The sequence below is a fragment of the Monodelphis domestica genome, chromosome 2 (genome assembly GCF_027887165.1).
Source record: "Monodelphis domestica isolate mMonDom1 chromosome 2, mMonDom1.pri, whole genome shotgun sequence".
NCBI classification, from domain to species: Eukaryota; Metazoa; Chordata; class Mammalia; order Didelphimorphia; family Didelphidae; genus Monodelphis; species Monodelphis domestica.
Genome location: NC_077228.1, coordinates 227,194,209 through 227,220,387, shown reverse-complemented (window position 1 = coordinate 227,220,387; position 26,179 = coordinate 227,194,209). Strand labels below are relative to the sequence as shown.

Genomic DNA, 26,179 nt, shown 5'->3' with positions numbered 1-26,179 from the left:
GAGTCCTGGAAATCAGTATTTTTGACCTTTCTCTGTCACTAACACCATGGGTGACCTTGGGGATGGGGGAGGGGAGCAAATCTTTTTTCCTCTTTGGACCTCACATATTAAATGAATCCTCAATGACTTGCAAAGTTCCTCCTAGATTATTTCATCATATATTTCAACGTTCCCAGGATATTTCCTGATTAATCTCTTGATTAATCTCATCTTTCTAGCCATGTTATTCTTTAGTTTGGTTCCACTTGAGCTAAATCCCTCAGCCAATCCCTTCATTTTAACTGCACATCTTAACTCCATCTTAACTCCACCACACTTTATGTGCACAAGCCTGTCCAATTTTGTTCCCATATTCTGCAACAGAATACCTAGAACACCTTCATATAAAAATGGAAGGATGTGACCTTAGACCTTGTCATCTCTTAGTACTATATTACTTTCAATATCCCTAATCTTAAAAATTCTGCCCTCTAATGATAATCTCCTATTCTTTCATGACTCCTACTTGCTCACTCATTCTAAAACTGTCATTTGCTCTCATCCTAAATGTTCATCCCTTGGTCATTCCCTCTTCTCCTAATCCATTTCTCCCATTCTGGTTTTTCTTGCCTACAAATTCTGCTATACTTCTATAGTGTGTTATTTTAATGACTTTTTAATTACCACTTTAGAATCTCTTACTTATGACCTCCCACCATTTTCTTGACCTGTTAATATTTGAGCCCTACTTTAATTTGACTCCTCTATGTCTACTCCTAGGTTGCTCATCAGAGTTGGGAGAAGCCACGAGCTCTAAATTCTTTAGAGCATTTTCAGGTGAATCATGACTGCTACTTGGCAATCCTTCTCCTCTACTTTTAAATACACAAGCTGTCTATACCTGATGTCTTTACTTCCTCATCACCCACTCTCTCCTTTAAATCTAGCTTTTATCCCTATTACTTTGCTTACACGGCTCTTTCAGAGGTCACTTAGTCACTAAAAACACTGGCTCTTTTCCCCAACCTCATCCTTCTTGACCTCTCTCCCTATGCAACAGTTGGTATTGTTGGAATCCTCTCTGATAATCTCTCCTCTGTTCCCTAAAGAAGTGATAAATACCCACACTTTTGAGATCTCCTTCTGCCTCTCTGATGGGGCTATTTTTCAAATGTCTCCACCCCTGGCTCCTCATTGATTTTTTCTTTTTCAGTCTTTACAATGGGTGTTCTTAAGGTTTTGCCCATCAGTCCTCTTGTCTCTCTTAACTTATTCTTTTCCCAATCTTATTTACTGACATGACTTTAACTGCCCTCATTCCATACTCCTAATTTTTAAAAACCCAATTCTTCCATGAACTTTTCTGGATCTTTCTGATAAATAATGACCTTTACCTCTTCAGATTTACATTGTACTTTGCTTAAACCCCGTTTATGCACTTTGTGATTGTTGTTGTGTCTGAGTTGGGTATAACTCTTCTTGACCCTTTTTAGGGTTTTCTTGGTAAAGGCATTAGAGTGGTTTGTCATTGCCTTCTCCAGATCATTTTACATATGTGGAAACCAAGGCAAAGAGGATTAAGTTTTTTGCCCAGGGTCACACAGCCAATAAGTCAAGATTCTTGATTCCAGGAATGGGGTTCTATCCATTGTAATATCTATAAGCTCCATTATGTCCCTTATGCACTAATGTATTATTTTGAATTATAGTTACTTGTATATGTGTGATATCCTTTGCTAGACTCTTAGCTCCATAAATCTAATATCCATGACTTATTTAAACTTAATATTTCTCTAGTATCCCTCTAGCCATTATATCCTTATTAAATATATACATGTATATACAAATACACAAATATATATATATGCACATATATATATATAATATTTCAAGGTTTACAAAGCACTTTCCTCACAACAACCTTATAAGGTAGGCAGTATAGCTATTAGTCTCCCCATCTTCCAGAAGAGAAAACTAAGACTCAGAGGCTTGCTTGACTTACTTAAGATCATGAGAAGTGGGCTTTGAACTCATGTTTTCCTGGTCTTGAGGCTGGCTCTCTATCCACTCTTCCATGAATAATTACTGCCCTCTTCACCACTCTGATTATAGTCTCCCAAATAATATTGCTGATATTGACCCCTTATTCCTCTACACAGCAGACCTTCTCTTCTCTCAAAAGACTATATTGCTCCAACCTAAATTACTCAATAGCAACTACATTTCTCAATCCTCACCATCTTGGGGATCTCAATCCTATCCATGTATTGCTTTGAGTTATACAGAAAGGGAGAAGGAGAGAGGGAAAAAAGTGAGGAGAAGAGCAGATGAAGGGAAGAGGGGAAAAGAAGAAGAATTAAAGTTTTCTAAAGGACACAAATAAATATTGATTTTTCTTGTCTCCTTCCTCACCCCACTCCAATCCTACCTCCAAACCACCACCAAAGACCCACTCACATGTAATACTGAAATTATAGGATAGGAGAAATCTCTGAGCATAAAATGGTTTAGGGGAAAGGATATGGATCTAGAGGTCAGAAGATGAGTACAGTCTTGGCTCAGTCACTAATCTTGGTAAATCATTTCAACTCTTTGGGCTTTATTCCCCAATGAATGGGGAGTATTCATTCATCTAGCAAGTATTTTTGAGTACTTAATACTTTCTTTATGTCTTGACTAGGAGACTTTTGAGGTTTGGTGAGATAGAATAGAATCATAGAACATGAGAAAAGTCCTTGGTACATATTTGTTAATTCAATAAGGATTTATTAATTACCTATTGTGTCCCAGGCATTCTATTAGAGTCTGGAGATACAAAGAAAACTGTAAGGTAGTCCTTAATCTAAATAAAGGAACTCATTATATTGGGGGGACATATATATCATAATATATAATAAATATATGTTCATATATATTTATAAAAATATGCCAATTAGTTTCCAGCAGTGAGGGACAGAAGTGATGGAAAGGAGCAGACAAATAGGAGCAGTTCCTAGACAGAATTTAGGGACCCTAAGAGATATAAGGTATGCAGGGTAACGAAGGAACTCATTCTAGGCTGGTATAGAGGCATCAAGATGGGAAATAGAATGCTGTATACTGGAAATGGCAAGTAGTCCAATGTGTGAAGGAGAGTAATAAACCCAGAAAGATATAGTGGAATCTTGATGTTAAAATGCAGAACGTTAGGACATCAGAGCTGGAAGGGGTCTTTGCTGTTCAGTAGTAGTCAACTCTTTGTTACCCTGTGGACCATGCTGTCCATAGTGTTTTCTTGGCAAAAATATTGGAGTGGTTTGTCAATTCCTTCTCCAATGGCAGTTAAGTGCCTTACCCAGGTCCTATAGCTGGTGTCTGAGGCTGGATCTGAACTCAGGTCTTTCTAACTCTAGGCCCAGTGCTCTAACCCCCAAACCATCTAGTTATCTCCTGAAGGAGTCTTAGGACACATTAAAGTCCAACTCCTTCCTTTAACTAATGAGGAAACTGAATTCTAAGAACGGAGATTTCCCTCAGGGTTACAGAGCTGACAAGCTGGTACTAAAACCTGTAATAATGAGAATGTGTTTGAGTGCTGTTAACATTTTTTTTCTGTTAATTTTTATGGGAGTCTGTGCGGAGAGGGTTGGGTTGAGCCACTATGGAAGTGTTCAGTACTGAAAGGTGTTGGTCTTATTTTAGCCAAGTGAGCTGAGAAGCCACAGAAGGTGCAGGATTGATTCTGCCTGTCCCTGTATTTTCCCAGCTTTCCTCCCAGTGAGGGAAAGAAACAAATGAAGAGAACATACTTACCTGCAGCAACGAATAGAATCCCCGCACTAAGGATAATGTTGTTTTTGCTGCTATAAATCCTCCCGGCACCAATGCAGAGGCCTCCCAGCAAAAGGAAGACTGTGCTGAGGATAGGGAACACACTAGAAGCCCTAACAATACCTGCAAAAAAGGATGGGAGGGAAGATGTCAGAAGGAAGGTGAAGAAAGAAGAGACAATGAACTTTAGTTTTCTTGGAGTAAAGATAAGATTCCATAGAGATGCTGTGACCCCAGTGACTGTTCTTTGAGTTGGAATTTCTCACCAGGTCCCCAGTTTCCCCATCTGTAAAACAAGATGGGGGAAGAATCATCATGCCTACCTTTGGTGTGGGGGGATAAAATGAGATAATATATATTTATATATATTATATATAATAAACAGTATGAAAATACAAGGGTAATTACCATTGAAAAATATTTGTAGCATTATTAATGATGCTTTTTGGCAGACATACTAAGGGAGGGAGGCAGAAGATGATTGCTTTTCTACTCATTAAGGTTCCAATTTTTTTTCTAAATATCACACTAATCATATATCTGGGACTTGTCGTAAAGTACTAGTTAATTATACAAGCTAAGTATATTACCCATTAGTGACACCTAATGTGTTTTACTAACAAAGAAGGAAGGAGTTAATTGCGACTCCAATTTTTTGGAAGTTGAAAACAGATATAACTCACCCATTCTCCTTCCAGTGAAGTAAAAGTGGAAACAAAGGGAAGTGGCTTGGTGTATGGTGATATTAGCCACTTAAAAAGTAAAAGAATTAAAAAAATTTTTTGAACTTCACAATGAACAAAAATGAACATTTTAATGCACAAAGAATAAACAACCATATATGGGTGATAAACTTCTATTATTAAAGTGTTGAAAATTACATATATGTTAAATTTAGCTAAGGAGTAGCCATCTAACAATGGCAGATTTATTTAATCATATCAAAGGATATCCATTGAGTATACTGCATTTATTCAGCTCAGTATATATAGCATCCTTGTGGTGGCGTGGGTCATGCTGTTGGTCTGCAGGTGAGAAGCCTCAGGGAGGATCTGGATGTCCTCTCATCTTAAGCCTTTTGTACTCAGGTGATCAGGAAATGACTTCATTGACCTGGGTCTTTAGTCCTATTATGATTAAAATTTTCTTGAGACTGATTTTTGGGTAATAATAAAACATATTGATTAGATCAGGTTTATCAGTTGGGCCAGCATCATAACTGATACAGGTCTCCATGGCTTTCTTGGGACCAAGGATGACCTAAGCTGGGTCAAGCTGCCTAATAAATAGATTTTTAGGAACTCATTATTTAGCTCCTCCCTTGACCATTCCAAGACATCTTTAATTGGTGATAGTGGATTAAGACGTAGTTCATTAGCTTATCCACCCCTCCCCATACCTACACAATGGAAAATACAGACACAGTAAAATAACTTTGGTCCTCTTCAATTATTAAACAAATTCTGTTAAAAAGGAAGATACTTCTTTGAATTCTCAAGGATAAAGAAAATGCAAAAAGTAGCAGACTAGATGGTATCTCTGACCCAGATCCCAGACACAGTACATTCTCCCTAACAACACACAGTATTACAATACACAGTAATTCTCCCTAACATATAGGAATTGATAGAAAATATGAAAAATAAATTCACATGGTTCTCTGGGTCAACTGAAGACAGTTTCATGCCCTTAAGGAAAAGAACTAGCCTAGTTTGTGTTTTAGGGGACACCGATTAATATTCCTTTCATCATATCTATCTCCTGGTCTTCTTAAGGAGAACATAACAACCACTAGGAGGAGAAGTCTAAGTCATACTGTAAACCTTAAAATTTCTTAGACTTATAAATGTTGGAAATTTCACCATTGGGAAATTTCATACTTGAAAAATTTCCTATTGATAGTGGGAACTCTATTGGAATGTGAACCCCATTGGCATGGGAGGTTCCTCTTCCTCCCTTCTTAAGATTACTTTAGGACAGAAACCTTTTGCTGAACAATGGAAAAGGCTTTGACCTATGCTTAAGCATAGAACAGGAAGTTCTTTGAGTCATGATTGATTTTAGAATTGATACAATAGAGATACTTGGAATGACAGAACCAGGTCTTGGAAAATACAATTTTCACCCCACTCAGTCCTAACAGGATTTAGGAAGGGCTGCAGCAAAGGATCAAGATTTAATTATTTGAGAATATGACCTTCAACAGACATGTGCAAAGCCACAGACCTCTGGGAGGTCCTGGGTTAAGCTAGAGCCACCATTGGCACAGGGAAGACATGGACAGTGATTGGTAGATGTGAGAACTGAGGGGAGGGAACTTGGATGGTTTCCTTAAAGATAGAGGGGTCTGAGAACTGAGGGGTGGTTGGTTGGAGAGGTTTTTGCTCTGAGAGGTGGTGCTTTGAGAAGTTTGCTCTGAAGGAAGCTGGAGGTGGAGGCCCCTGAGACTGTTTCTCCATTTTGGTCATGTGAGTGATAGGGACTGATCTCTTTTCTTTGCCTCAGCTATCTAAGGGCTTGGGCCTTTTGGCCCAGCCTAAACAGAAGGGGTATTTAAGCCCTATTCCCTTCTCTCCCCTTTCTTTCTCTCTCTCTCTCTCTCCCTCTCTCTATCTCTAATACCTTTCTTCCTCCTGTTTGTAATTAAACTCCATAAAAGGTTGACTGCTGACTTGAGTTTTCATTTAGGAATTACATAGCTGAATTCCTTGGCGACCTTAAATTAATATATATCAGTCTTTTAAAGTGATTTCCTTGTCATAATACATGGCTGGCTAGAACCTATGGGGCATGTTTCTCAAATAGTGAAGTTCTGAGGTGAAGGGGAAATACCTTTTTAGGAGTCTCATAATACTTTGTATTTTAATTACCAGTTTCCTAGAAGAATATAATAAAGGTTATAGGTAACTACTTCATGTTATAAGTATTTGTCTACATGTGCTTTAAGTCTTTTGCATTTTAAACAATTCTTTTGTGGTGAAGGAAATATATAGCTGTCCTAGACCCAATCTATTTTGTGTATCTAGCATCTTTTTTTTGTAAAGATATTTTATTTTATCATTTACATGTAATAACAAATTTCCAAATAAGCTTTCCAAAATTATATGATCCAAATTATCTCCTTCCCTCTCACCCCTCTCTTCTTCTGGAGCCGTCAAACAATTTTATCAAATGTATTTCCATACTGTTCACTTTTGTAGGAAAATAATCATGTAAAATCAAAACCAAAAAATCAAAACCCAAATAACTAAACTGAAAAACAGTATGCTTTGATCTGCATTTTTACTTCAACAGTGTTTTCTCTGGAGGTAGGTAGTATTCTCTGTCACAAGTCCCTCAGAATTGTCCTGGATCATTATATGCTGAGAGTAGCCAAGTCTATCACAGTTGATCATTTGACAATGTTGCTGATATTTTGTACAATATTCTCCTGGTTCTGCTTATTTCACTCTGCATCAATTTATGGAGGTCTTTCCAGTTCTTTCTGAAATCATCCTGTTGATCATTTCTTATAGCACAATAGTATTCCTTCACCAACATAACATAATTTATTAAACCATTCCCCAATTGATGGACATCCCTTTAGTTTTCAATTCTTTGCCACCACAAAAAGAGCAGCTATAATTACTTTTGTACAAGTAGGTCCTTCCCCCTTTTTTTTGATCTCCTCGGGATACAGACCTAGTAGTGGTATTACTGGTATGCACTGTTTTATAGCCCTTTGGGCCTCATTCCAAATTAACCTCCAGAATGATTGGATTATTAGTATCTTTTCTGAAAAGATCCAGTTAGTTCCTTTTGGGGGACTTACTAAACAGGAGCCAAACCTAAGCTTTAAAAGATTTTCCCTGAGGCTCCTTGGGTAATGAGTCAGAGAGTAAAAGAAGAGCTGGATCCCAAAGTTTTAGGGTCAGGATACCCTAGAACATGAAACTTGTTTGTAGGAGCCCAAAGATGGGACCCTTTAGGGAGAAAGGATTTCTTCTCTCCCCCAGATCCCTAGGTGGTAGGATTAAAAAGCCCCCTATTTTCCATCATAGAATAAATACTGTATATTGATTTCAAGGCAAAAGAACAGGATAATGGGGGTTCAGTGACTTTCCCAGGGACACACAGCTAGGAAGTGTCTGAGGCCATATTTGAACCCAGGATCTTGTCTCTGGTCCTGGCTTTCAATCCACTGAACCATCTAGTTGCCCAATCTTGTAGGATTTACTTATGAAAAGACTTTTCAATTTTATACAGTTGAAATTATTCGTTCTATCTTCTATCATCTCTATGCCTTTAGTTAAAAATTCTCTTCTTAGATATAGTTGTGATAGTTATCTCCTTCCCTTCTGCTCTAATATGTTTATGATAAGACTTTTTATATTCAAGGCATGTTTCCATTTGAGTTTATTATAGTATTTGGTGTGAAATGTTGGCTTAAACCCAATATTTGTTGAACTTCTTTTCATTTTCCCCAGTATTTTGTCAAAAATAGAGTCCTTATTCTCATAGTTGATGTCCTTATGTTTATCAAATACTAGATTACTATGTTCAATGACTTCTGGGTCTTGTGCACCTAATTTGTGTTATCAACTTTTTTTTTTTAAACCTTTACCTTCTGTAAATATTGGCTCCAAGACAGAAGAGTGAGAAAGGCTAGACAACTGGAGTTAAGTGACTTGCCTAGCTAGGAAGCATGTGAGGTTAAATTTGAACAGAGAACTTTTTGTGTCTAAGCCTTGTTCTCTATCCAACGAAGCCACCTAGATGCCCCTCAACTTTTCTATTTTTGTAACTGGTACCAAATAGTTTTGATGACTATTTTGTTGTATAATTTAAGCTGATTCAGCAAGGTGCCCTTTAAGCCTACTTTAAAAAATATTTCTCTTGAGATTCTTGACCTTTTGTTCCTTCAGATTATTATTTTTTTAGTTCTATAAATTTACCCCTTGGTAATTTGATTCCTACGGCACTAAATCTATAAACTAATTTAGGTAGTATAACTTTTATTACATTGGCATGGCCTAACCATGAATAATTAATGTTTCCAATCAGAGGCAGGGGGCCCAGGGGCAGAAGTACTTCTGCAGTGTGAGTTCCAGGGATGAAGTGATCTAGTATGAAGAAGATTTTGGAGCCACTGAAAATATATGGAGTCAGGATATTCAGGAGTGTTTTGTTTCCAGAACAGCAGAGAAGCCTATTCACTTGATCAAAAAATGTGTGTTGGGAAGGAGAATAGAGGGTTCCTACGTGGTACAATGGATCAGAGCACTAAGCTTGGAATCAGGAAGACTCATCTTCATGAGTTCAAATCTGCTTCAGATACTTACTAGCTAGGCAAGTCACTTAACCCTGCTTGCCTCAGTTCTTCATCTATAAAATAAGCTGGAGAAGAAAATGGCAAACCTCTCTAGTATCTCTGCTGAGAAAACCCAAAATGAGGTCAGGAAGAGTTGGACACAAAGAGGCAGAGTAAGGAAAACTACATCCAACTCCTGCATTTTTCTTTCTTTGCTCTCATTTTGACTCTTTAAGAAAATAGAATAGAGAAAGGCCAATGGTCTCTTCTCCTTGTTTTAAATTTATTTACTTTTTATTTTTAAAAATTAATTCATTTAGAATAATTTTCCATGGTTACATGATTCATGTTCTCACCGCCCCCCCCCCCCCCCAGCTGAGGAGCAATTCCACTGGGCTATACATGTATCATTGTTCAAAATCTATTTTCATATTATTAATATTTGCAATAGAATGATTATTTAAAGTCAAAATCCCCAATAATATACCCATTGAACCATGTGATCGATCATATGTTTTTCTTCTGCGTTTATACTCCCACAATTCTTTTTCTGGATATGGATAGTGTTCTTTCTGTTAAGTCTCTCAGGATTGTCCTGGATCATTGCATTGACACTAGTAAAGAAGTAATGGTCCCTTCTCTTAGGAGAGTTCAATCATCATCTAATCCCTTCAAATTGCTCTTTAAGTATTACATATTAAATATCCTACCTGGTTTTATCAATTGAAATGTTTTATTAACAGAAATATGCTGGGTTTATATAGCATATTCTCTTAAAGGTTCATTTGCTTTCCATCGTAACTTTCCATGCTTTGCATGCTTTTCACACTTTCCTCTTGTTTTTGGAAGATAAATTATTCTTTGTTTTAAATTCTTTTTTTCCTCCCCATTTTGGGTACATTGCAGTTCAGGTTTTTTCTTTTTATAGTAGATGCTGCATAATCTTGTGTGATTCCGAGTATGGTCCCTTGGTAATTTATCTCTTTCTAACTACTTCCTATATTTTTTCTTTGACCTGGTAGTTCCAGATTTTGGCTAATGCATTTTTCATGGTGTTTTCCATTTGAGGTTTCTTTCATGTAGTGACCTGTAAAATCTTTCCATTTTCATTTTGCTCTCTGGTTTGAATAGTGCTGGATAGCTTTCTTTTGTGATTTCTTGAAATATAGTATTTGGGGGGACTTCTGGCAGGGGCTCAGTAGATTGAGAGTCAGGCCTAGAGATGGGAGGTCCTGGTTTAAAATCTGACCTTAGACACTTCCTAGCTATGTGACCCTGAGCAAGTCACTTGACCCCCATTGCCTAGCCCTTACCAGTCTTCTGCTTTGGAACCAATACACAGTATTCATTCTAAGATGGAAGGTAAGGGTTTAAAAAAAAGAAATATATTACTTGGGTTCAATCAAATAATATTCATTAGGTAGCTGTTATGTGCCAGGCTCTGTGCTGAGTACTGGGTTTTTTTTTTTAAAACCCTTACCTTCTGTCTTGGAGTCAATACTGTGTATTGGCTCCAAGGCAGAAGAGTGGTAAGGGCTAGGCAATGGGGGTCAAGTGACTTGCCCAGGGTCACACAGCTGGGAAGTATCTGAGGCCAGATTTGAACCTAGGACCTCCCATCTCTAGGCCTGACTCTCAATCCACTGAGCTACCCAGCTGCCCCCTGGGTTTTTTGTTTGGTCGTGATTTTCAGAGAATCTAATGATTTTTAAACAATCTCTCATACTATTTTCCATGTTTTTCATAGTTTTCATAGTTTTCATAGTATAGATACCTCATTTCTTGTTTTGTTTTGTTTTTTTCCTTTACTAAGTTCCTTTTTTAAGGATTATTATTTGATTACTTCTTTTCTGAGTGTTATTTTCTATTCTTTAGTTTTTTTGTTTTAGCTCTTCTTTCACTGCTCACATCTACTCTTAAAAACCTTTTAGCTAAGCTACTCTTTTTCTAAGGTCCTACTTATAAATAATTAACTTCTTCTATGATACTATCTTCAGATTATAGCAGTTCTTCATTGTTTTGAAACTTTTCTTCTGTTTGCTCATGTCTTCAGCCTTGGTTCCGCGATTTGGACAGTGCCAGGACTAGGTTTTTTGGATAGGGAGGTTAAGCCTGGCCAGGTCTGGTCTTCCACTATAATACTATGGTGGGATACCACTGTACTGGAGCTAGGTCCTGCAGTCATCTAGATGCCTCTTGTTCTTGTTCACTTGTTGCAGTTGTATCTGACTTGTCAATACCCCATTCGATGTTTTCTTAGCAAAGATACTAACTAGAGTGGTTTGCCATTTCTTCTTCCAGCTCATTTTACAAATGAACTGAGGCCAACAGGGTTAAGTGACTTGCCCAGAGTCAAACAGCTAGTAAGTGTCTGGGGTTGGAAGACATGTCTTTCTGACTTTAAGCCTGATACTATCCACTGTATCAGCTAGTTGCCCCTAGATGCCACTGCCCTGTGGCAATTTTGGATGGGGTGGATAGGTCCCGGTTACTTTCCTTACTGTGTAGTACCTAGCTGGTAAGCTATCAGCAGTCAGGCTCTGATTCCTTTAATAGCCCTGTTTTAGGACTGAGAACCAGACTCAGAACTGTGACCCTTTTTTGCTCTTTGTTATAGTCTTTCCTTTGTCTCTCTCTCTCTTTCCCCCCATCCTTCTTCTTCCTTCTTCTCCATCTCCCACCATGAGCATTCAGTAAAAACAAAACAGATATCTTGGGTTTACAATGGCCACATTAATGATTTATAAGAGAAAGCACACATTTAGAATGAAGATTAAAGTTTCCTTACTTTCAGAAGAGGTCCTGACCCCTGATCATACCAGTTTCAGGCTCCACTTTCTTCATCTACAGGGAGGTATAGGGGTTTGGGCTTTCCCTCTTGGGGAGACCCCAGTCAGACATCCCTGGATAGCATACTGGTTTTCTGCATATGTTAACTGGCATCTAGAACATCTATAGCTTTCAGGTTATCTTCTGATGCAGTCCTGGATCTGATGTGGGACTTCTCTGATGTTTATTTTCAATTCTGTTAAATCTATTTCATCTTGTAATCCCCCCCCCCCGCCCATTTTGTACTCTTCTTAATTTCAGAGGACATGATCTTGGCTGGAACTTTAGCTAGGAGATCTACTATTGGTTTTCCCTCAAATGTTTAGAGATTTCCTCTTTGGTTGCCTCTGGGGAGGTGTCACACTTCTGCTAGCAAAGCAATAAGAGAAAAATGCCCCTAGGGCACAAGGCAGATGGGGGTGGGGAGGTAGCAGCAGTTCCAGGGATGGAAGCTGTAGTTTGAAACAGTAGAAAAAGGGAGGGGGAGAAAGCCAAGGGTAAGTGGAAGCCCAAGGATGAAACCCAGAGCTCTGCTGTTGCAGAGATGTGCCAGAGCTGATTTCTCCATCTCCAGAGGAAGAAATAACTAAGCTGACATCCAAAGACTTAGAAAAAGAGTGGGTGAGAAAGAAATGTTTGAGAGGAGGGACAATGTTATCAAAGTTTCCTTGTTGCTTTTGAAAGGCACTTTGGGGGGAAAAAAGAAAGAAGCCAGTAGGATCTTGCTTCAGAGTTAGGAAAGGTCTATGTTTCTGGGTAGAAAACAATATAAGCCACTTCTCTCTGTCAGATTGGAAATGTGACTAGGAGTAACTTCTAAATGCTACTTTTGGTACAGGGAAAGGAGTCCTGGATTTGAAGTTGGAGAGGCCCAGAGTTTGAATTGCAATTCTGCCATTTACTACCTCAAGTGACCCCGGCCAAATAATTTTACTCCTCTGGACCTCAGCTGCTTCATTTCTAAAATGAAGAGGGTGGACTAGGAGGCTTCCAAGGTTCCTTGGAGCTCAGAATCCATGTTCCTATTCTAACAACTAGGTGGCAAGCAAGGCATAGCCTACTGCCAATCGATTCTCCCTTCCACATCTCTTTAAACCTAGGGTGCTATCTAAGTGCATTTTTGGAGAAGTTATTTAACCTTCCTTGCTTCTGGCAAGAGCTTTCCCAGCCTCACATGACCCTTGTGGGCCATGGCTTTCTTTTGAATGCTGCAGGAAGCCTGTGAGAGAAGCAATGTTTGACCAAAAGTGGCTGTTCACTTCCAAATTGCAGATTGCTTCTGGCTCGTGATTTCTTTTGATTAAATAAAGAAAAGGAAGGTTTCTAGAAATATCTTGAGTTCTGATACTTTGGGTACTTTTCTCTAGGCTTGTGAGAGTCTAATTTGTCCCCCTACTTGGCACTATAAATGTCTCCTCTCTGAAATAGGAAGATTCTCTCTCTCTCTCTCTCTCTCTCTCTCTCTCTCTCTCTCTCTCTCTCTCTCTCTCTCTCTCTCTCTTTCTCTCTCTCTCTCTCTCTCTCTCTCTCTCTCTCTCTCTCTCTCTCTCTCTCTCTCTCCCTCCTTCCTTCCCTCTCCCCTCTCCATTCTTTCCCACTCCTCTTCTCCTTTTCCCCCTTTCTCTTCCTCTCACTTTCCTTCTCTCCTTTCCCCTATCCTCTTCCTCTCCTCCAACTCCCACTCCTCTTACCCTTTCTTTCTCCTTCCTTTCTCCCTTCTCCTTTCCTGTCCTTCTTTCCCTCTCCCCCTTCCTGGCCTTTCCTTTCTTCTACCCCTCTCCTCAAACTATTTATATGTATGAACATTTAGCAAAAATGCAACAGTTACACTGATCAACAGTTACATAACATTTAATGACTTAGAAGAGAGAATATGTATGCACTTAGGATAAAGACTAAAGCTTTCTTGATCCCAGAGGAAGGCAGGTAGTTTAGTTGATAACCCACAATTCAGCTGCCTCAGAGAGAAAAAAAAAGGAAATAGGGGAAATACATATCATCTCTCTTCCTGGTCCTCAGTCTATCAGGAACAAGTATAGATTTTGCTCACATCATGGCTATGCTCAGGGCTCAACTCATTTTACTACTTGCACTGGCTTGACCCCTGCCATTAGTTCCCCATGTTTCTCTCCCACATTTATTAAATTTTTACTGCGCTCTGTACTGTGCTAAACTCTTGGAAAACCCAAGGGCCCTATATGGAAATTGCCTTAGCGTTAAGGGCCTCTGAGCTCAAATCTCAAAGAGCTTGTTGAATAAGACTCTATTTTATTTCCTCTCACTTTACCAAGGGGACTGGATTTGTATTATGACCTCCGTTTATATAGTGTTTTTAGGGTTGCCAAACTTTTATATACATCACCTCATTTAATCCTTCTAATAGTCTGGTAAGGTGAGTGATACAGCTGTTCTTATCTCCATTTTACATACGAAGAAGCTAAGAATGAGAAGTGAAGTCACAGACCCAGGGGCGCACTTCAAGCCCAGGGCTCCCTAGCAACCAAATAACCTATCCACTGTGAATGGTTTTCATTTTTTTCCTCAGGCTCCACACCAGACTCTCTAGACTTTCTCTACTACAACCATCATGCCCTCATACAGATATATTCCTCATCTATTCCTCTTTCCTTTTATGTTATTTCCTCCATTAGAATGTAAGCCCCTTGAGGGCAAGGGATTGTCTTTCTTTTTGCTTGTATCTGTATTCCCAAGCTTAGCACTGGTGCTTGGCACATAGCTTAATCAGGCTATAATAATAATAAAAATGGATAAATAATAATAATTAAGAAAACTTGATACAAATACTTAATAAAGGCTTGTTGACCTAATCAACTTGTCTATGCCATGCTATAAGAATTTCTCAAAAAAAGCATTTTTATATCTGTTCCATAGTCTGTGTCTCACAACTACCCTGCGAGGTAGGCATTCAATGTATTATTCCTATTTTACAAATTGGGAAACTGGGGTTGAGGGAGGTTACATGATTAGCTATGAATGACCAGAAGCAGGAATCAAACTTAGGTTTTTTAAATTATTTTTCACTCTATCTGCTATTACAAAACCATTACCTAGAGGTTAGAATAATGTTCCTGAAGTCTTTCATTTGCTTGCCAGGTCATCTGATTCCAAAAGTGTATAGTCAAAAGTAGCTCATCACTTGGGGGATTTCTGTCATTTGGAATGTTAAAAGAGGGAATAGGGTATGTGAAGTGGTTAAAAGAGTTCTTGATATAGCATCAAGAGACCTTGGTTCAAAACCTGTCCATGATACTTAATTAGCAGTGTGACATTGGGTAAATTGCTTCATTTCTCCAAGTTTGTGTCCTTATCCAAATGTAGCAAATCTAATTCACACTCACAGGTTATATTAGAGAAGAGGGAAACACAATCCCAGATTCAAGTTCCTAGGTGACTTTATCCTCTAAATAAGTAGCCCCCATTAGTACATTTGCCTTAAATTCATCCAGTTGGTACAAACAAATTAACAAAAGTATTTACTAAAACAGAACACCTGTGGTGAAGTGGATAGAGTGCCAGGCCTGAAGTTAGGAAGATTCATCCTCAATCTGGCCTCAGACACTTACTAGTGTGTGACCCTGGGCAAATCACTTAACCCTGTTTGCCTCAGTTTTGACTCTCCCCCTTGTGACCTGTCTGCCAATCAGGGGAAGCAGTCGCTGGACATATCCTTCACATCTCCAAGCAGGTTCCCAGCTACCTAGGACACAGGCATTCACTGAGGACATGTCCCTAAGACCCTGTGCCCACAGACTTTCCCTCCCTGTTATCTTAATCCTTTTTACTTTAGCTCTTAACTACCTGACCATAACTATTTCTTTCCTTAAATTTTGGGTCTTCTCCTATGTTTTAAATCATGCATACCCAGCCAGCTGGACATATAATTCTCTGATTCGGCTTGGGGAAGCAGTAGCCAAAATGGGCCCCTCTAACTGTTGGGTCTGTATGAAGCACCCCAAAGTGGAAAGAACCCCAGGCCTCTAGCCCAAGGTCTCAGTGCCTCGGAGGTATATTCAAGACTTGAGGCTTTAAGGAGATTAGCAACCACTCTAGTTTTGGCTACTCCCCTGTGGGATATGTGGACCTTGTATTTGTAACCTTGTCATCTCTCTAGTTGCTTCTAGAGTAAAAGCACTCATGGGAGTCACCCAGATGCCAGATGCCACCATAACCTCGGCAACCATCCCAAACTGATGCTCTGGACAAGACCTACATACAGTCAATACCTCTCTCCCCTAACATTAGGCAGGGACAACTCTACACCCATTCTCAGCTCTGAAGAAGTTACAGAAGACTCTGAGACCATCATCCCTTTTCCCTTACATATTAGGAGAGGGGGGAGATGACATGGGCACTGTACCCCCAGAAACCCAGGCTAACTATTATCAGGGAAACTCCCTTGCTTCCTTGCATCCTTGTGACTAAACCTAGAAACACCCAATGACCCCCCCCCCCCCAGGGCCCTGAGATGTTTATCCTCCTTGATTGTCCTCTAGATTTAAGATGGACAAAGAGATGAATCTTTATGCCTCCAGGCAGACCCCAGTCAGATGACCACCCCAGCCCACCAAATGCCTGAGGGATTAGCACTCTAAAGTCACATCATCTGTTGTAAAGAGTATAAAAACCCAAGAACTGATATCGTCTGGGGGACAGCTTTTCCACCCATGCTGTCCCCATGGGGAACAGCCTTTCCTTTCATGCTGTCCTCCCAAGGAACTGCTCCCCATCTTGCTGTCCCACCTTGCTATCCTCCTGGCCATTATCAACATTACTTCCTAAATTAATAAATTTCTCTTTTTCTTTTTAAGCTAAGTTTTGGAGTCTTGCATTCTTGTAAAAGGTATCCTTCCTGAACCCCAGGGATACACATCTGAGCCCCCATAACACCTGGCTCTTTGTGAATCCTAATTGGAATATTCTTAGGAAAGATGTTAGAATGGTTTGCCATTTCCTTCTCTAGCTCTTTTTATAGAGGAGGAAACTGAGGCAGACAGGATTAAGTGACTTGCCCAGAGTCCCACAGCTAGGAAGTATCTGAGGCTAGATTTGAACTCCTGAAGATGAATCTTCCTGACTCCAAGCCTAGTGTTTTATCCACTGCACCACTTAGCTGTCTTACTGGCACAGAGTAGTTCCATAATAATTCTTGTAGATTGACTGGTGAACATAATGCTATGGAGGGAGGGGTTGTTGCCTGCATTCACTGGACAAAATGAATATAACCTTACACAATGTACCCACAAGCAATGACATTTAGAGTCTGGGTATGTACAGAATTGTAAGGATAGAATTGATACTTAATTAACTCCAAAAGAACACAGCTTCAAGAATCCTTTACTCATGGACAGCCAGTTAAGTGAATTGTAATTTTTCTTGAATGTGAGGAAACAGGAATATACAAGGAGGTGAACTCTAAGTGACCTGGATTGAAGTCCTGGGAAACCTGCCAGGTACACACTCTCTTGCCCTAACTCCATTAGTCACCAAAAAGATATCAGACCAATAAACCCTCAAAGCCTTGTTCCTATAACCCTGGATAGCCCCTGAAAGAACTGTCAGATGAAAACTGGGAGATCATTTGGCCCAATCTCTTCATTTTAAAGAGGGGGAATCAAGAGATTGCTGTCAAATGAAGAGGTTGGCCCAGATAATCACTCATCCCTCAAATTTGATAACTAGGATTCCAAGATTGGTAATAAAAAGAGAGAAGCAGGAACAAAAAAAAAATGCAGTCTAAGTCTAGTGGGTATCATCCCAAGTGGGAATTCTTGCCTTTCTGAATTACAGATTATAGCTTTGGTGATATGGCAAACAAGCTTCCCCATTTCCACTTCCAAGAGATGGGGAAAAAAGCACTTCCCCTTGGGGAATTAGCTCTTACTAGCCAACATCAGACAAAGAGTTGAGGCACTGAGGCAAATCCAATTCTTGACCCCTCTTCCTTTCTCCCTCCTTGCCCTTAAGTCTTTTTGATTGTTAACAAATCTCCCTTTCCTCCCAATAGGGAATACTTAAAGGAGGTTATCTTCATCCCAAATGAACAGTAATTGCTAGATTCCTGTCCCTATCATTTTACTGGGGGGGGGAGGAATTGTTCTTGTAAACCCTCTCCTTTTCTCTCCACCTCCTTTCCTCCACTATACTGGAACTCTCTTAGCCAAAGACTCGGCAGTCTGCAGTCTTCTTCCTGAAGAAGGATCTCTGAACTGTATCTCTCTATTGCACCACAGGATGGGTTTAACCTGATACAAAATGATGTAAAAAGGATATAGCCTGTGCAGAGTGGTACTTCTCAAATAAGAGGCAAGGGGAGATCAAATTCAGTTTCACTGTTAAAAAAGGAACAGAAGGTTGGAGTCTGCAATGGTGGACCTTGCTTTAAAATATTCTCCCAGAGGGAAGGAAATAGAGCAAAAGGGACTCTTCTGAAAATAAGGGGGAAAGGAGAAGAAGCAAGGATAGATCTGATCCAGATTGAAAAATAAAAAGTTTAGAATTAGCAATAGGAGCTCACTTTAGAATATTCACCTAGAACTGTGTTGGTGAACCTAGGGCATGTGTGCCAGAGGGGGCTTTCCCCCCTCCCCCTCTCCACACACACCTGGGGACATTTCTGATATCACTCACCCCTCTGCCCAGTAGCCTATTAGGAGCACTTCCTCCTTCTTCTGTCTAGGGTAAGCCAGGCAGGTGGCTAGATCACATGTGGTATGAGGGTTGCAATTTGGGCACTTGGTCTCTAAAAGGTTTGCCATCACTGACCTAGGGGAAGGGAAATAGATTGGTTGAAATATTGGCCAGTATTTCCCCAAAGTCAACTCATAAAGTCAAGCTAGATAGAGGGTTCAGAGCCTCAGACCATTAGAGTGCTAGCTGCCCTTTTCTCCATCTAAGAAGGTATTCATGATGACTGGGGGGTGGAGGGTGGAATAGGGTAGCCATGGAAGAAAGGTGATTGGTAGAATGGCTTTGGAATCCCTGAGAACCTGAGGTAAGCTATTTTGGGCATGAGGACTGGAGGGACATGACTCATCTTTTCCCTGGTCTCTTGGACCCTCCATAAATGTTTATTGGTAACAATGAGAGGAAAGGAAGAGAGGAAAGAGTAAGCCAGAGGCTGAAAGGCTGACCTGATTGTTAGAGATTGGTTGCCTGGTTGGGGCTGTCCTGTTCCAGGACTCCTTGGGACACCAACATTCTATGTTGCTAGGTGATTCATTGCAAAAAAAATCCATTTTTTTCCTTTTTGGAAAAATTACCCCTAAGCAGGTGCTGAGTGAATTACTTTTGCTCAAAAGGGCCTGGTATTGATTCTCCATAAATGAGGCTGAATCTACTCTACCCTGAGGTATGCTGCTGAGCAAGACCCTGCATGTGTCTGGACATTTTGCTGTCTTCACAGCAAATTGACTTTTAGATGTTACTGTCCTTTCCCTAATTTCTAGACCCTTTGCTGGTATATTCCCTCCCCTCCCCCTTATAGTCTCCCTCTTTAACCTTCTAAAACTCTATTTTAATGACAAAGGATTAGGTAGAGAAGAGGAATCAAGGGCTGTGTTTAGAGCTTAGATCAGAGGCCATCACAGGCTACAGAAAACTGAGGGAATAATATGGACCCATGCTTTGGGGGAATGAGTACTAAACTGTCCCAGCAACCAAATAGTGAGGCAGAGACTCTGAGATGCAGCTAGTGGGACAGAAGGAGCCAACGCACTCAGGCGATGCTTTGAAAACACAGTAAACTTTCAAGAGTCTGGAACTGTGGGTGCAAAAAATCCTCCCTACCCTCCTTGGGTAAGACTATATCTTGATTGCCCATTTGTCATTCAGTTTGTCAATAAATATTTGAGGTGACTTTTATGTTCCAGTCAATAATGCTAAGGATATACACTGCTCTCTCCAAAGTTATCAATGATTGTTTAGTTGACAAATCCAAGTGCCTTTTCTCAGTTCTTATTCTCCTAGAATAATTAATATCTGGCCTTCTTCAAAGCCTTTGACATAGTTGATCCCTCCTGCTAGATACTCTCTTCTCTCTAGGTTTTTGGAACACTATCTTCTCTCTTGATTCTCCGCCTACCTATCTAACCATTCTTTCTCAGTGTCCTTTGCTGGAACCTTCTGTAGATCATGCCTTTTTAAAATAATTTTTAAATAACTAAATTTATTTAATTACTTTAGAATATTTTCCATGGTTACATGATTCATGCTCTTTCTCTCTCCTTGTCCCTCCCCCTTCTGTAGCCAACGAGCAATTCCATTGATCAAGACCCAAATATTATTAATATTTGCAATAGAGTGATCATTTAGAGTTTACATCCCCATTCATGTCCCCAGTGAACCATGTGATCAAGGCAGTGTTTTTCTTCTGTGTTTCTACTCCCACAGTTCTTTCTCTGGATGTGGATAGCATTCTTTCTCATAAGTCCCTTAGAATTGTCCTGGATCATTGCATTGCTGCTAGTAGAGAAGTCCATTATGTTTGATCGTGCCATAGTTTATCAGTCTCTGTGTATAAGGTTCTCCTGGTTCTGCTCCTTTTGTTCTGCATCAATCCTGGAGGTCGTTTCAGTTCACATTGAATTCCTCCAGTTCATTATTCCTTTTGGCACAATAGCATTCCATCACCAACATATACCACAATTTGTTCAGTCATTCCCCAATTGATAGATATCCCCTCATTTTCCAATTTTGTGCCACCACAAAGAGCACAGCTATAATAGATCATGCCTTTTAAATGTAGGTGTCCTATAGAGTTCTGCCCCTCTTCTACCTCTATACTACTTCACTGGAATTTAATTACCATCTCTATGCAATGATTTTCAAATGTGCCAATCCTGCTCTAGTCTCTCTGCTGATAACCAGTCTCAAATCTCCAACTGCCTTTCAGATATCTTGAATGGATGTCTAATAAACATTTTAAACTAAACATATCCAAAACTGAATTCACTATCTTTTCCCCTAATCCTTCTTCATCTCTTACCTTCCCTATCACTATAGAGGGCAACATCTACTTATGGGCAGCTAGTTAACCACAGTGCTTAAGAGAGCTAGGCTTAGAGTTGGGAAGACTCATCTTCATGAGTTCAAATATGACTATTAACCATGTTTACATCAGTTTCCTTATCTGTAAGATGAGCTGGAGAAGGAAATGGCAAACCATTTCAGTATCTTTGTCAAGAAAAATCCAAATGAAGTCATAAAGAATTGGATGGCAAGACATGAACACCACCATTATCAACTCAGTTCCCCAGACTCACAGCCTAGGAGTCAGCCTGGGTTCATCCAATCTGTTGCCAGCAATATCACTTGAATATGCTTGCTTCTCTTCTCCAACACTGACACCATTCTAGTGCAGGCTCTCATCACCTTATGCCTGGACTACTGCAATAGCCTGCTGGTGGGTCTGCCTGCCTCAAGTCTCTCCCTATTCCTATCTATTCTCCAGTTAATCACTAAAGTGATTTTCCCAAAATTCAGTTCCAGCCACATCACCCAGTGGACTTCAGTGGTTTTCTATTGCTCCAGGATCAAAAAGAGGTGTCCAAAGCCTTCCTACATTTTCAATTTTCCTTTCATCTTACTCCCTTCCAGCTCTTGAGGGCAGGTACTGTCTTTTGCCTCTTTGTATCCTCTGCACTTAGCACAATGCCTGGTCCAAAGTAGATGCTTAATTAATATTGATTGATGATCAATACAAAGAAATATATAATATAGTCTTTGCTCTTGAGGAGTTCACCATCTAAAGGGGGAGACAACAGGCCAACAACTGCTTTCAAACAAGCTCTATAAGATAAATTAGAAATAAAAGACAAAGGGAAGGCAGCAGAATTAAAAGGAGTTGGGAAAAGCTATGTGGAAGATGGTTGTTGAGGGAAGAGTCTTGAGGCCAGATACTAATTAAACTAAGAGACCAACAAAAGAGTCTTAACTAAAGTAGTAGTTTTAAGTGGCAAGAAAAGGACAAAAGTGAGAGATGTTGTAGAGGTAGAATGGAGAAGACTGCAAGTGATTGTTTTTCTATGAAAGAGAAGCAAAGGATTCATGGTTTTACATGATGGGGTGAATGTTCATATCATTTAGGTCCCATGGGTGTCTGAATTGTTGGCTTCTGTTTATGTAATGGAATTGGTTGACTAGGGTTGAGAAGGGAAGAATGTCCCTTATGTTTTGACCATTTTGCTGTCTTGCCCAACAAACTTATTTAGCTCCCTATTATCTTTAGGACCAAATGCAAACCCCTTTGTTTGACACTTAGAGGCTTTTAAGTCCTGGCTCCAATCTACGGCTTCAACTTTATTGTTCTCTATTAGCCATTCAAATTTATTGTTCAGTTGGGTCCATCTCTTTGTGACTCTGGAACATATGGACCATGGACTTGTTTTTTTTAAACCCTTACATTCCATCTTAGAATCAATATTGTGTATTGGTTCCAAAGCAGAAGAGTGGCAAGGGCTAGACCTGGCTCTCAATTTACTGAGTCATCTAGCTAGTCCCTCTAGGTTTTTTTGTTTTGTAAGGACACTGGAGTAGTTTGCCATTTCCTACTCCAGTGGATTAAAGCAAACAGGTTAAGTGACTTGCTCAGGGTCAAGCAACTGATTGTTTATTTACAATATTATATATTATAGTGACTGATGAGACCAGATTTGAACTCAGGTCTTCCTGAGTCTCTCCACTAAGCCACCTGGCTGCCTACTTCCCTTTCAATATCATGAATAATCTCTTTCAGTACTTTTGATAAAATGAAATCTATATGGACCATCAGTGTACAGTGTTAATTGCAGTTTTATACTCGATCACTGAGAGACTACCACTATATTATAATTGACTTTTAGAGTGTAGGTGGTCAAGAATGTAAAATGTGAACTTCAAAGATTCAGAAATAAGCTTTGGAATGGATCCACACTAACCTCGTGGGGGAGAGGCAAGAAGGGAGTCTTACCGTTCCTAGCAAAGAACCACAGCCACAGTCTGTTCTTTTGTGGCTTTGGGAGGATCCTACATCTCACTCTCGATTATGGTAGAGGCAGTGGTGGAGTTAGTTTCATTTCTCTCAGTTGTACAGCAGAGAAGTTGAGGATCACTCGGCCACTGGATGTCCTTAGAACTGAAGCCACTTTGATTCAGAAATGATGGGGAGGAGGGGTAGTGACAGCCTTCTTGCTTTTACCCACCATCATGGCTGCTTTGGGGAATTTATACTTACCAGCAAGCACTGATCCCCATGCCTCTCTATTCCTCTCTATGTATGAGTTATTTCTCCTGTCTAGACCATGAGTTCCTTGAAGGCAGGTCTTTTTTTCTCTTCTTTTTTGTAATTTAATCCCAATTGCCTTGTCCTTATTGCTCTTCTGCACACAGTATTGATTCTAAGATGGAAGGTAAGGGTTTAAAAAAATAATAGATTCTAAGTATGGATTCTAAGGCAGAAGAGTGGTTAGGGCTAGGCAATGGGGGTTAAGTGACTTGCCCAGGGTCACACAGTTAGGAAGTGTCTAAAGCCAGATTTGAACCACAGTCCTTCCCATTCCAGGTCTGGCCTTCTATCCACCATGCTGCCTAGCTGCTCGAACAAGTGGTAGATATGTTGTTGTTCAATAATTCAGTTGTGTCTGACTCTTTGTGACCCCATAGACCATACTGTATGTGGGATTTTCTTGGCAAAGACAATGGAATGTTTTGCGATTTCCTTCTCCGGCAGATTAAGGCAAAGAGAGGTTAAGTGACTTGCCCAGGTTCACAGAGCTAGTAAGTGTTTGAGATAAGATTCGAATCCATGTTTTTCTGACTCTAGACCCAGTGCTCTATTCACTGAGTCACCTGGCTGTCTCCTTGCTTGGTAGATGGCTGGCACTTAAATATTTGACTGATTGATTGCAGATCCAAAGGACTGAGTTTCCTAATTCGTGAGAACCTATAATTATTCAGTCACCTCTTTCTAGTAGCTCTGGCCCCCTAACATCTCATTGGCAATAAAAATAAATTTTTGCCAATTACTCTTTTCAAAAACAGAAAGGAAATGAGGGAGTATAGAGGAGAAAGACTTCCAGGCATGACCAAATGGGAGCCCAAATTCATACTAAGAAAAATCATGAGTTGGGAACTGGAAGGAACCTTAGAGACCATGGAAAGATTGGTGAATTTGGAGCTCAGATTCCTGGGTTCCAATGACATCTCTGCTGTTTAATATCTGTGTGGGCAAATTATTTCATTTCTTTAGACCTCAGTTTTCTCAAAAGTAAAATGAATGGTTTGGATTAGATAGGATTGTTTTCTTCTGGAATATTCTAAATGCATTATGATACTATGATCTCTCATTTTACAAATAAGAAAGATAGAAACTTGGAAAGATTAATCAACTTGTCCAAGGTTATATGACTGGTAAGTGGGGAAAGTGGAATTCAAACCCACTCTCTAAACTCATTCAAACCCACAGTGCTCTTTCTTACCTTCTTCCTCTTAACTCCTAGAAGAAGAGTTAGGATCCATTTTGTCGTTCTTATTGTTGAATCATTTTTTAGTCATATACTGATCCCATTTGGGATTTTCTTGGTAAAGATACATTAATGGTCTGCCATTTCCTTCTCCATCTCATTTACAGATGAGAAAACTGAGGCAAACAGGGTCAAGTATAAACATGTGGGACTGTTAGAATTTTGTCTTTCTATCTCCAGTGCTTGGCTGGGACTTCATAAATACTTGTTTAATTGAAATGAATTGAAAAGTTGGCCTATCTTTCCTCCAAACTGCCTCGCCCCACTTCCTTCTGCCCCTCCCTAATAGAATTGGTTTTTATACTTACGAAGAAGGTATTCTGAGCTGTCATGGTCATAATCATTGTCTTCTGGGAAGTGGTTGATCCGGAAACAATGACCTTTATAGATCCCTAAAAAGAACAGAAAGAGATCATTATAATGTGCTGGAGAATGAATGCTTCAATAATTTTGTGTGTGTGTGTGTTTTAAGGAAAACTTGCTCCAGATAATTACAGATGCATTTTGCTCACAATAAAAATGCCTGGCATTTACTACCCTAGTCCAGATCCCATGAGGTTATTGATCAGAGATATAGTGTTGACTCACAATTATCCATATAAATTAGGGATGATGAGAATGGGGGTGGCAATGGTGGTAATGCATGATTAATCAAGTCCACATTTTAGACCTGTGTACCCTCCCCTGCATAGAGAGGTTTTAAGTCCTGCCTTCTCACCCCACCCCCACTCCCTTGTCCTTCTTTTTTGGGAGGAAAACAGTGAGACCCTGAAGAGGTGAAAAGGAGGAAGGAGAAGCTATAGTCTGGATAATCCATAGAACAGAAAACTAGCTCCTGAGTAAATGAGAACAGATCATCCTCATATAGTTTCTCCCAGAGCCTAACAAAGATCCAAGGTCTTCCAGCTAGATAGGTGATGGTCATTTGTCTGGATCCTTTTTTTTGTTGTTGTTGTTTTTCATTTGGTTTCAGGGAGAACAGAATTCCCTTCTCTCCCCTGGAGAGATGAGATTTTGACCTTGAAGATAGTAGTGTGGGACTAGCTAGGGATCAAGACAGGACCTTTCTAGAGGTCCTTATGCTGAACCTTTTCAGCCCAGGATGGATCTCTACTCCTATTGACTGGTTCAAAAGAAGTCCTAAGCACAGAGGCACAGTTAAGCATATAATAAAAGAAGTAACATATTCAAGTGTTTTGAAAACATTAAAACACCATATAAATGTCAACTATTATTATAACTAGCAGAAAGGGGTCCAGTGACTGTTGGTATCCATTAGCACATGAAGCAGCAGGTATCTGCTGGTAAGACTAGTTTGAGATTTTCCCAGAGTTCTCTGGGGAGCAGAAGTCCACTCTTCTCTTAATCTCCTCTGTCCATGTCTCATTTTTTGCTCACCCCAACAGAGAATGGGGTGGAGAGGAGGAGAAAGTCCTCTCTTAGTGGCAGTCTAAGCAACTGGCATTAGTAACTGTTATCTTTTTAAGCAGTATTTGGGATTTTCTTGTTATATGTTTGAAATTGTAATTAAACCAGATAGCTATTGAATTTGTGCCAATTTTGCTTATTTGAAATGAATGTGGGAAGACTGGAAGGAGGGAAGACAAACTTGAAAGAGCAAGAGATCGAAATTATTGAGGTTTTATAAACTCAATTTAGATTTTGCTAGTGCAAGTTGACTGGAGATTCAGTGGCAAAAATTGAAAAGACATAGACAGAAAAACATAGTGAATGCTATTAGTAAACTTGGGTT

The 26,179-nt window shown here is 39.8% G+C and overlaps 1 protein-coding gene and 1 long non-coding RNA gene across 2 annotated transcripts in view; one reads left to right on the top strand and one right to left on the bottom strand.

The window, feature by feature from the left end:
* The window catches only part of CACNG4 (calcium voltage-gated channel auxiliary subunit gamma 4), a 119,095-nt gene that overhangs the window by 3,608 nt on the left and 89,308 nt on the right, over window positions 1-26,179 (bottom strand). The window contains exons 2-3 of the mRNA XM_001370279.4: window positions 24,735-24,818; window positions 3,772-3,912 (exon numbers count right to left, since the gene is read on the bottom strand). Of these exons, the coding sequence (XP_001370316.1) occupies window positions 3,772-3,912; window positions 24,735-24,818 (225 nt within the window). The remainder of the gene's footprint in view (window positions 1-3,771; window positions 3,913-24,734; window positions 24,819-26,179) is intronic.
* LOC130457260 (uncharacterized) overlaps window positions 12,395-26,179 on the top strand; it is a 36,212-nt gene continuing 22,427 nt past the window's right edge. The window contains exon 1 of the long non-coding RNA XR_008916427.1: window positions 12,395-19,277. This is a non-coding gene — a long non-coding RNA (uncharacterized LOC130457260). The remainder of the gene's footprint in view (window positions 19,278-26,179) is intronic.